The sequence below is a fragment of the Mustela putorius genome, unplaced genomic scaffold (assembly GCF_011764305.1).
Source record: "Mustela putorius furo isolate JIRA1106 unplaced genomic scaffold, ASM1176430v1.1 tig00003859_pilon_pilon_pilon, whole genome shotgun sequence".
In the NCBI taxonomy this organism is placed as follows: Eukaryota; Metazoa; Chordata; class Mammalia; order Carnivora; family Mustelidae; genus Mustela; species Mustela putorius.
Window position 1 is genome coordinate 24466652 of NW_025422011.1, and position 12828 is coordinate 24479479.

The 12828-nt window shown below is 36.1% G+C and overlaps 1 protein-coding gene across 2 annotated transcripts in view; it reads right to left on the reverse strand.

Moving 5' to 3' along the window:
• ZDHHC13 (zinc finger DHHC-type palmitoyltransferase 13) overlaps window positions 1-12828 on the reverse strand; it is a 47952-nt gene that overhangs the window by 20146 nt on the left and 14978 nt on the right. For both annotated transcript variants that reach the window (XM_004752113.3, XM_004752114.3), the window contains exons 4-9: window positions 11753-11830; window positions 9860-10004; window positions 8370-8434; window positions 6818-6980; window positions 6449-6574; window positions 2749-2882 (exon numbers count right to left, since the gene is read on the reverse strand). In XM_004752113.3, coding sequence (XP_004752170.1) covers window positions 2749-2882; window positions 6449-6574; window positions 6818-6980; window positions 8370-8434; window positions 9860-10004; window positions 11753-11830 — 711 coding nt within the window. The remainder of the gene's footprint in view (window positions 1-2748; window positions 2883-6448; window positions 6575-6817; window positions 6981-8369; window positions 8435-9859; window positions 10005-11752; window positions 11831-12828) is intronic.

Genomic DNA, 12828 nt, shown 5'->3' on the forward strand with positions numbered 1-12828 from the left:
TTCATGTTTAATATGCTTCCTTCTGGAGGACAGGAGCCTATTTTTAAAAACAAAACAGATGCACACAACCCTAAGCAGTTTCATCCCACAACCAGCCTGAAAAGCAGACAAGCCACATAAAAAAAGATCTATAAAGGCTAAAAGTGGCACCAGTGGTCAGAACGCAAACACTCTTGCTTGAGTAAAAAGCAACAAGGAAGGCTACATATCACTTACTCAACTGTTGCTATTGGAGTTTCAAAAGGAAAAAAATCTGTCTTTTGTGTTAAATACTCAATATACTAAATCTGTGCATAAACAGAGTTTACCTGGATCTGTTTTACAATGTTATACCAGGAAAAAACAATGGTTGATGACAGGTAGGGAAAGGACTTTTTAAAAAGCTCTCAAGATATGAGCATCATCGTGATAAAATATTTCAGAAAAACTAAAGATCCCAAACTGCAGGCTCATAAAATGCTGCCAGAATAGGCCAAACAGAACCCATGGAACTTCCACAGCATGACCTGAGATCCTGCAGCACGAAGGTGTTTGATGTTTGACTGAATTAAGCAGTGCAGTGAACTACCTAATTTGTAAGTCTGCGACCATGACCTACCTACTTCTAACAGGCACCACAGAGCAGCCTGGATTGATAAGCAACTGCCCCTGGAGCCTAAATAGTAGTAGAAGTTTGCAGCTGCCTATGCTCCATGAAACTGGGTCTCTACAGAAGAATAAGTCAGAAATAAAAGCAGGATGGATAAAGGTGCCATATACATTTGTCTCCCATTTGAACTGTGTCCATATGCCAAGCCCTCGACACACTGTCAGCAGAAACAAAAGTTTCATATGATTTTTGCATACTGCTGGTTTCTACCAGAACAGACAAAATCTCAAATGCTCCTATCCTAGGTGAGTAGATACTGCCAGGTCTGGCTTTCTCTCTGAAAAAGCCAAAGCAAAAACAAAAACCCCAAAGCAATGATTGAAATGCCTGGTGATTTGGCTTAAAATGTCTTTGGCAACGGAGTCAATCTAATTAGTGGAAAATGAATAAATATCTCTAAGTTACAAGTTTTCTGAATAGCAGGCAATTTTAGGCATTCTGGTATTTTTCAGAAACGTAAGTTTTTACTTTGCATCTATATTCTAATTAATTCCCCACCAACTGTCCTATTCTTACATGACCAAGAGTAAGCTTCCTCTAATACTTTGTTTTTTCTTATGACTCAAGTGGCTCATGCTTATTCCGGAAAATGCTGGCAAGCAAAAAAGGGCATAGGAATACTGAACACCACACTCTGAAGAGAGCAACACTGTATTTCCTTTTAGATCCTTTTCTATGGATCATCATCATTACATTTTTCTTTCATTCACTAAGTGAAAATATTGAGCAGGAGAACAAGTTTCCTGCTTATAGGGGCCTTAACACTCCAGGAAACGGTGATGAAGTGCTATGAAGGAAATCAAACAGTGATGCAGAGAGTTAGGGACAGCCTAAGGAAGTGACCCTGCTCTACAACAATATGGCACTGGAACTCTTCAGACAAAGACAGAAGCAAAAGCCAAGGCCCAGGGCTAGAGGGGAGGCTGGGCATGAGCTCAACAATGTGTTCTAGAAACAGAAAGAAGGTAGAAGAGCAAAGAAGGGAAGAGAGGAAAGAGATGAAATCAGAGGGGAGACTGAATCACGTAATACCTCACAGGCAAGGAGTCTGGATTTTATTTTGAAGACACAGAAAAGGAACCAGAGGGCTTTAAGCAGGGAGAAAAAGCAGAAAATGATTTATTTGCCTTTTTAAAAGACCGCGCTGATTGCTAAATGGGGATGAACTATAAAGGGATAAGAGCTGAAGTTAAGACCAGTTAGGGACGTCAGTCTGGGGTCCTGGTCAAGGAGATGGAGAGAATAAACTGGACAAAGGGCAGGAAGGACTTGGTGATGAGCTGGTGGAAAGGGATGAACCAAAGATCAAAGTAATCCAAGGATGACACTCATTATTCACACAGGGAACCGGATGCCATTTTACTGAAAAATGGAAGTGAGAAAAGACTGGGGTGTGGTATGGTTACTGAGTGATATATGTCAGCCATGGTTCTAACCACTGTATATACATTAACCGTGAAGCAGGGATTGTCACAATTATTATCCACATTTTATAGATGAACAAAGTGAGGCGTGGAGAGGTAAAGCAACTTAATCAATGTCAGAATGCTGTGTGGTAAAGCCTGACTTGAACCCAGGCAACCTGACTCTTAACCATGACTATATATAATCCTGCATAATATTTTCCTAAAAACAGAACCATACCATAGCTACTATTTTAACTACAATTTAGCTACTAATTTCCTACAATTTAATTAGGTTGTTTCAACTATAAAGCATTAAGAGCAAAAACAATGAGCTTAAAATGAGTTTAGATTAAGGAAAAAAACATTTCTGAAAAATGGGCAAAAATGTTTCATGATATAAAAACAGTTACAAAAATCTTCTCATTATTTATCCAAATCAACAATTCAAAAAGTGAGCTAGGACCTTTATTTTCCACCAATTGCCAATTCAGTCAGAATATTGGGTTGACCAATTTGCTTTTAGCTAAATAATATACTATCGAAGCCCTTCCCTCCCACCACCCTGAAGAATTTTCTGTGTGGTAAGTAACATTCATAGCTCAATAAAAACCTATGATTCTAGCTGATCAACAACAGAAATAAGCAATCAAATGGAAATGCAATAACCAGCCTTGCAAAGACTAATATACACACCTTGGAAGCAAAGATGTCAGAAAAAACAATGTTAATAGAAGACATCCTTTTAAAAGCCAAGAATCTGAATTGAAGTCCAGTATGATTCCAACAGCCCACATGGTAATCACAGAAAGCATCAGCAGCAGGAAGAGCTATTAAGAGATTGAGAATTTTAGAACCTTATGGATTTTACATCCTAAGTTTCTAACAATGATTAGTACAACAAAAGAACTACTTCCTAAATGATAACAATTAATACAATAGCAGAATACAGAGTTTTTTCCTTGAAATTGCTGACTGATAAATATGAAGTCTGAGAAACCACAAATCTTGGAAACAATCTTTTAAAAAACTTCAATGTTATAAAATATTGCTTAAACATATTTTCTTTCGCTTTCTTCCCCTCTAAGAAATGGTGGTCTTTTAGAAAAGTGTTCATGAGAGCTGACATTTCTAAAAATAATTCCTTTCTAACAGTAACTACAGGTCAGAAAGCATAAAGCAAAACAAAGGAACCACACAAAAATCAATACACTCAAGACTCAATGAGGAGAGTACAGGAGTTCCAGCCTGGACACCAGATGGTGCCATCCCCTAATAAAGAAGGTCAGAGGGAACAAGCCTGCAGAAAAGATGATAGTTTAGGGCATGTGGAATTTCAGATGTCTGTGGGCATCTAGGAGATACCCAAGAGGCAGACAGGAAAAGCAGGTCTATCACCCAGGAGAACATTTTGTACTCATCAGTATATAGGCTGGAAAGCCAAGAATGAACAACATCCCAAGGACGTACAGGTAGAAAGGGGCAGAATCTTGACTAACACAAACATTTAAGGGGGAAAAAGCTAAGTCGTCAGAGGTAACCAAGAAAGACTGACTGGTGTGACCAGAAAGGCAGGATGAAAACCAAGAGAAAGGTCCCATGAAGCCAGAGAAGAGAGTTTTAAGAAAGGAGTAGGTCTCTGTTGTCAAGTGACATACAAAGGCCAAAGACTGAAATAAATCCTCAGGATGCTAATCCTTCCGATCTATTGGTTCAGTCTATGAACCAACAGTGCAGGTGACTGTGGCGCCGAAGCCGGGCATCACACTGCTGCATTGCAGTCCCCTAACTGCAATACATGTGACCTTTGTAACAGCAAAGAGAGAAACTATATTCTGCCCTATTTTCTTCGATTTTTACTTCTCTAAGTATTCTGGGGATGAATAGTTTCCAATGCTATCAAATCTTTAAAATCCTCAATCTAGGAGTTCCTGGGTGGCTCAGTCGTTAAGCGTCTGCCTTCAGCTCACGTCATGATCCCAGGGTCCTGGGATCGAGCCCCGCGTCAGGCTCCCTGCTCAGCAGGAAGTCTGCTTCTTCCTCTCCCACTTCCCCTGCTTATGTTCCCTCTCTCACTGTCTCTCTCTCTCTGTCAAATAAATAAATAAACTCTTTCTTAATAAATAAATAAAAATAAAATCTTAAATCTAATTTGCATGGCAACATAAAATTAGCAAGTTTAGATTTTTAAAAATGTAGTAAACTTAGAATCTACAGGCAACATAATCTCAGAATAAAAATATGAATTAAATACAGATCTCAAATTTTAACCCCAGACATTAACACTCATAGACGAGTCACAGTATTTATTCACTCAATAACTATTCCAGTGCAAACTGTATGCTGGGTACTGTTCTAGGTACCTGGGACAGATCACGACTTAAGGCCTTTCTCCCATGGAGCTTAAATTCTAGCAGAAGATGACAAGATAAATGTACTAAGTGATTTAATAGTACATAAAAGCTGGATCACATAGAGCCTTATAAGTCACGGTAAGGACTTTGGTTTTTATTCTGTGACACAGGGGGAGGTATCACAGGATTCTGAGCAGAGGAATGACAGGACCTGCCCTACATTTCAAAAGATTCATCTGCCTGCTCCGCTGACAATGGACTAGAGGTGAGTGGGGCAAGGAGATGTGAGACAACTGCAATAATCCGCATGGAAGATAATGGTGGCTGGACCAAAATGCCACCGGTGGAACAGTGAGAAGGGTCAGACTCTGGAAATACACTGAGGACAGAATTAGCCAATATGTTTTGCTAATGGACTAGATACATGGTGTGACAGAGAAAAGGCAAAAATGGCTGGGAGGCCAGAGCTGCCACCTACTAAGGGAAAGGCTGTGGATGGAATACTTAGGGAGGAGTGGGGCAAAGATAAGGAGTTCAGTTTTGGATATGTTATGCTGGAGCTGCCTATCAGACACTGAACTGGGTAATTCAAGTAGGTAATTTGATATAGGAGTCTGGAAAGATCTGAACTAGAAATAACTTTGGAAGCGGTCAACATATACATGGCATGTAAAGCCATGGAAGTGCACTGGGGGTGCCTGGGTGGCTCAGCTGGGGAGTCTGTTTCTCCCTCTCTTTCTGCCCCTACTTCTCATTCATGCTCTTTTTCTCCCTCTCTCAAATAAATAAATAAAACCGTAAAAAAAAAAAAAAAAAAAAGAATAAAGCCATGGAAGTGTATGAAATCACCAAGGGAATGAATGGATTAAAAAAGAGGTCCAAGAACAAAATCCTGGGGCACCCTACCAATATGGGGGTAGGAGAGAAGCAGAGGGGCTGGCAAAGGATACTGAGGAGTGACAGTTACTCCTTCCTCTCTCCCTCCATACATCTGAATGCAAAATTGGTGCGATATTTGTGATGACCCTCTGCACAGAAATCTGGTGCCCGTGAATTTAGAATCGATGTAAGGATAAAATTACTAATCATTATTAGCTAAGATGATGTCATCTGTCTTATTTGAAAACATTAAAAAAGTAGAATCAACTCAGTATCTTGTTTTTAACAATTTGAATTATATTCACTAGTATGACTTAGATTTGGGGGGCCATTCACAAGAACAAGCTGAACTTCCTAACTTTCTCTATCAATTAAGTTTAGAAGAACATCACTCAGAACTGCCAACTTAAACCAAGAGTAAACTCGGGGTACATCTGTAGAAATTCCAGATGTTTTTATTTTGTGAGGAGCCATCACATGCTTGAAGTCTGCAACACTTATTTTTAAAGTCTAACTCCTCTGTGTTGAATGTTACTATTTTCCTCTTGAAAAAAATTTAAATAAAAACAAGTTCTATAAGAAAATCTTCTTATAGAAGAAGCAGTAGCACCTGGGTGGCTCAGGGGGTTCAAGCCTCTGCTTTCAGCTCAGGCCATGATCTCAGGGTCCTGGGACCAAGCCCTGCATCGGGCTCTCTGCTCAGCAGAGAGCCTGCTTCCCCCTCTGTCTCTGTCTGCCTCTCTGCCTATTTGTGACCTCTATCAAATAAATAAATAAAAATCTTTAAAAAAAAAGAAAAAGAAAAAGAAAAAAAACTTCTATAAATTTTCTCTCAACAAGGTATTTCTCCTTTTGTTTCTTTAAAAATCAGTCTGTTTTCAATTCATTCATTAAATGTGGAAGTATGCTATGACATTCACAAGATAACACACAGCTTTAGAGCCATCTAGCTGAGGATCACCAGTAAATTGCTAACAAAATGCCAAATTTCCAACTCTGGGCCATGTGATGTGTGGAAATATGTAATTAGCAGATGTAATGTAGCACTAAGCTAATTTCCTGGTTTCGCCCTGGTTTCCTCCCTGATTTACCTTCAAAAACAAACACAAATGAACAAAACAGTCCTTTTTATGGCCCATAGAACAGAACCCATATGAAAATACCTCACATTTCTGCAGCCACCTCCAAAGTCTGAACTTCTTGTTGGCTCTCATTTTTGCCTCTGTTTTTAGCATGTGAATAATGAGGCGATTTTTATTCTGTAAAGCTATGTCAAGAGGTGTTTCACCCTTAATAAGAGAGAGAGAGAATATTCAATTATATTTTCTACAGAGTATGGGTGCTAAACATTTGATAAGAAATCAGCAGAATCATAGACTCAAATATATTCATTCTGAAAGTAGCCAGCTACAGTTCGTGGTTATTTATCCTGTGGTTAATTGAAAATATATGCGTAGCTTATGTTTACGTTGATGTACTAATATCCTCACTGAAGACATAATAAACTAAGGGCGATAAATACCTGGTCATACCTTAACATTTCGGATATCCAGGCTAGAACCAGCTTCCAAAAGTTTATCGACCGCATTAACATTTCCTGCTGCAACTGCCCAGTGGAGGGGAGTGTTCTGGTGTATTTTATCAACCACAGTGAGAGAAGGATTAAACTTTAAAAGAAATCCAGTTGGTTCTGGTCTGTTTCAAAACAATAAAATACCCAGGAGTTTTAGAGAGATGAGTGATTTCAAGGGTAAATGCAAAATTATGGATCTTTTAAGCTAACATATAAATTGATCAATCAGTTAAGTATTCTGAAAACCAATAAACTTCTTTCTGCAGAGTTCTATTCCAGGGGTTAATAGGAGAGATGCACCTTTCAAAAAGACATCCAGGAAGTGACAGTCTGCTACACAGATAATTTAATTTCACAACATCAGTACAATGAAATAACTTCTTTTGTTTTTAACCTTTTATTTTCATATTGTTGTTCTCTTGGTTAACATTTTTTCTTAAATTGTGAATTTAACTTCGGCCAATGTTATGTTATTTACCTAATTAAAACTAAATGTACAACATTCTATCTGAGGCGATAAACCAAAAGCTAACTTTTCACGTTCCCTTTAACCAATTATTAAATAAAACAGGTAGAAATAATGTCCTAAATTATTTATTTATCTTAGAAACCTATGGAATAGCAGGCAGCATTCAATATTTTTACTTTACCATCAATATCTTCCCTTCTTTCATGACTACTCAAGAGATTCTTTTAATAAAACAGTATTCTACTTACTTATTCTATCAATATCTTTAAACACTATTATCTGACTTTAGTGTTATCACCAGAAAAGAAGAAATGCTTTTTAATAAAACTCAGCTCCCAGCCCCCAGCATGAATAAAATGTAATGGCATCACAACTAACTCAGTTCCTAGGAGAGAGGTCCTAAGTAAAAGCAGAATCAGAAATTAAGTATAACACTGGAAACAAATTCATAAAGGTAAAACTGTAGCAAGTATTTGGACAGAAAGAATACCAGACATTGACTATCTGGTGGTCATTAATCACATGTGTTTATATAATACATAGAAAAACTTAAATATGTAAATACTTGATATAAACACATCAATAGACTATATTCGTAGATCAGTTACAATTAATATTTTCAGAGCAGTCAACAATGTCAGAGAGCCTCAAAACGTATTGTTTTCTGAAAAGATTTTATCAACCAGATTTCAAATTATAAGAAGATTTAAACTTGAAGCCAATTTTTAAAAAATGCAAAGTCAGAAATATAAGTCATATTAGTAAGTATATGCTATGGATTCTCTACCTGTTCTATAAGGAAATTTTTTTCTTATTAGTAGCTTTCAAACTATCAGGAAAAAACTATTGTGAAAAAGAAAATTTATTTCAGTGGTACTTAACCACAACTACATTAAAAGTTCCTAGCAGTCACAGGGTGGAAAATCTTCCTTTCCTCTTCAGACGGTATTATCATCTCAACATAGATTAAGATATTTAAAATTACATACAGAGAAATTAGAACCAAGAATCAAAATGAGGCAATTCAATTAAATATACTTACCCAAGTACTTTGTGAGCTGATAACATCAGAGGTGTCTGCCCATTTAAATCTGTCATATTCACACTCTGTCCAAAAGGAAGAGTCAATCAGACTTACTGTAAACGCCGTCAAAATTCTCTCTTCTCTTAATGGAAGTAGCTCTCTAATACATTCAACATTACAAGAAGGGTTTACAAGAAGGGTTGTGTTTACAAGAAGGGTTCAAATATCATTTGAACAAAAGAATATTCTGCTTCAAATCCATAGGATAAAAATTCACCGTTTTCTACAAAATATTCTTAAAGGGAAAACGTGAATATATAGTTTAAAGTATATGATGTGAATGGAAGAGAGCTAAGGGACGGGGGAGAACGCTAATAATCACCATCAAATATAAGAGACTCAGAGACCTTAGGAATCATCTAGGTTACAACTTAACTGACACACTATTTCAAACCATCGTGTCTTATGTAACAGCACCCAGTCTTTACATAAACATACTTCAAGGGATGGTGAAATGTCCATCTTTTCTGAGGCAACTCACCATATTTTTGGACTTACGTTTCAAAGAGTAAAAGCATGAAAAATTCTTTTCTCTTTTCCAGGATAGAGGGGGGAAAAAAGGAAACCCTATCTCCACGAGGATATGCTCCTTTTAATAAGATGGCCCAGGCTTGAGGCACACAATAATGATTCCATCCAAGTCAAAGAAAGAGTTTCAGTTACCAAAGAATCTCTTGGGCCTTGGAGGAATACAACTCAGGAAAGAGCCGAAAGAGAGGCAGACAGGGCTCCTCCTCATACGTCTTCCCAAAATGAGACCCAAGAGGTTATAATTATTCTACTTCAGTTGGCTAAGTCTGAGAGAAAGTGCTTATTTAAAAAGAACACAATCATTCCAAGAGCATTTGTGCAAACATGTTTCCACGCCTGTTACAGGCAAGTCTGCTGATACATAAACTACTTCGCAACCAGAAAGCAGATCCCAGACAAGAACAGCTGACAGTGAAACTCCCACCGCCAATACCCTATAATTTAACCTGTGCCATAAATGGATGCCTCTTAAGGCAAGTCATTTTTCATGGAATTACTTTAGAGAACAATAAGAAGCACATATTCAAATTGGTCTCCCATTTGGACTCAAATAATGAAAGCAAATGATGGGTTAATTTAGTGATCTGACTACCATTCCTATATTCAACCAGAAGAAAAATACAGGTTTTGAAGTCATGTTTTTGAAAAACTCTGCAAATTACTGGGATCATAAGGAAAACTATTATAGGCTTACACGTTTCAAAAATATCTATTACATGTTACTGTGCTAAATGATCTGTCCTTTTTGCTCCAATGAAGCTAGAAAACTAGCACAGCTACACTTACTGAGGCTAATATTTGACTATCCGGATATCTTTAACTTCTACTTTAAAAATGAGGACAGAGTATTACTAATCATCCTTCCAATCTCTTCAGCTTCACAACAGCTGGAGTATAAGATAGGTTTCAAAACATACCTGTCCTTTGGAGATGAGATATGCTATAATGGGCATGTGTTGAAATAATACTGCCAGGTGGATGCTGCTGAAGCCCTCCCCATCAATGAGAGTGGGGTCTGCTCCATACTGTAGTAGTAATATGACCATAGGCAAATGCCCTTGTCTGTAAAGAGAGGATAAAAATTATACAGTTTTCTGTAGCATGTAGAAAAACTTAAGGGAAAAACTGATATCCCTAAGACATGAGAGCTTTTGGTTCAATATAAACAGTATTTCCTAATAGACTTTTATTTTTTTTTATTTTTATTTTTTTTAAGATTTTATTTATTTATTTGACAGAGAGAAATCACAAGTAGATGAAGAGGCAGGCAGAGAGAGAGAGGGAAGCAGGCTCCCTGCTGAGCAGAGAGCCCGATGCTGGACTCGATCCCAGGACCCTGAGATCATGACCTGAGCCGAAGGCAGCGGCTTAACCCACTGAGCCACCCAGGCGCCCCCCTAATAGACACTGGAGATTCTCTAGACATATTTCACTTTAAGGCTCCAAACTTAGAGCTATCTATAAAGTCCTTCTTGAGTGCTGGTAATACACTTAATAACCTCCCAATCTACTATAAATCTTATGTTGCTACCACATATAAATAATAACTTTACATGACTAATGCCCAAAATGAAAACTTTAAAATCACTTAAACTGCATTGCTGCTATTTTAAAAATCAAGAAATAATCGTGAGTCAGATACAATGAAGTACAACATTCACAAACTACAGAAATACTGTGATAATATTATTTATTCTTGGAAACTACATACTTTTACACTTGATTGTGGCTCATTTTCCATGTAAAGCACTGTATCTTGCTAACTTAAAAGGGATGAGTTAACCTAGATTCTTCAAAATTCTTGGATATGGAAAAAAGATTTCACTCCTTTTCTTAAATGTACAATTATTCATTTTAGTTTGGGGTTCATGCCAACCCCACCAACCAGAGACTGGGATTAAAGTGACAGATGAAGAAATTATTAAGTATCAAGACACAGCGTCTGGGTGGTTCAGTCGTTAAGCATCTGACTTTGACTCAGGTCATGATCCATGGGTTCTGGGATCGAGCCCTGCATCGGGCTCCCTCCTCAGCAGGAAGCCTGCGTCTTCCTCTCCCACTCCCTCTGCTTGTGTTCTCTCTCTCACTGTCTCTCTGTCTCTCTCTCTGTCAAATAAATAAATAAAATCTTTAAGAAAAAAAAAAAAGAAAGAAACCTCCCTTAAAAAAAAAAAGTTATCAAGATAGGCACATATCAACTACAGCTTCAAAAGGCCAATATATAGCAGAGAAAAGAACTGACTGAGATGGATATTAAGGAGGGCACGTGTTATGATGAGCCCTGGGTGTTGTATGTAAGTGATGAATCACTGAATTCTACTCCTGAAACCAATATTACACTGCATGTTAATTAACTGGAATTTAAATAAAAATTTGAAAAAAAAAAAAAAAGAAGTGAGTTTACAGTTCTCTGAACTATAGCTTTATCCATGTGATCAGATATAAAGATACTTATTTTGATTATAAGGAAATATAACACACATACTTGAGTTTAAGCATCATAGTAGAAACTTAAATTAAACACAAAAACATACTATCTCTGGAAACTCTTTGAAACTGTACCTTTTTTTTTTAATGAAGAAAGGGAAAAAAGGGAAAGAAAGCCTTTCAAATGGTCTATAACAGCAGTTTCCAATGGTAGTTACTAGCCACATGTGGCTATTTAAATTAGTTAAAATTAAATAAAATTAAAAATTCATTTCCTTACTTGCATTAGCCACATTGGCTAGCACAAAACAAAACACTTCCATTATCACAGAAAAGTCACTTTGATTCTGAATAGCACTTTCAGTATTCAAAAAATTCATTACCTGATGGCCCAGTGAAGAGGAGTTGAATTTAAATCTCCACCCAACTGATCTACTACAGCACCTTTTGAAATATAAAACCTATTAAGAGCAGACATAAATGAAAATAAGACTTAAAACTAAAAATTCATGATGAGAAAGAAAACATTAGTTTTTCGTTGTTATATACATGAAAACAAATTATAATAACCCTCTCTAGAAGCACTCAGACCTACATGAGATTCAAGGGATTCACACATAGCATCAAACAGATCCCTGGTGAAATATTCTCGGCATTTCAGTAATGATTCCTGCAGTCAGGAACATTCCATTAGAACTGACACACCAAACGCACGTTAACTACTCACTACATACTCTAATTACCCGGAACTCTTAAAATGGTTTATATTCAAAACAATTAGGATCACACATTCTACTTAACTTGCAAGAAGAAAGGTGAAATTATGTCACTTTTAACGGTTTAGAATTAGAATTACTAGGTGGGATTGAATTCTAAAAATAAGTAGTAAAAAATTAATTCAAAATCCTTTCAGAAAAGTTAGACATTTTGAGTATTTGGCTTTCTATTTCGGGGTCACAGGTGTGATACAGTGTATTAAATAAACCTATAAGGTAAAGAGACTTTATTTTGTGGTTTACAGGAATTATAATATTTATAATTATTATAATTGTATTTTATAATATTTATTTTTATTTTATATCCATATTGTATATAAAACACATTATATAATATATAATTTTGTATATTTTTTCTATATATAGTATATAAATGTTATATATTTTTCTATATGTAATTTTATACTTATTTTCTCTATATTTATATATATTTAATTTTATATATTATATTTATTTTATTTTATAATATAATATAGTAGCAAATTAAAATATACAGATTAAAATAATTTTATTATATTTTATATAAAATATAGCTTTTATTTATATATATTTTATATATTATATAATATATATTTATTGTGATATAATAATTATAATATTTATAATTATAATTTATAATATTTTAAAGTTGTGCTTCATATATCATATTATCCAAATAGTATTCTAGTTTATTTCCACAGAAA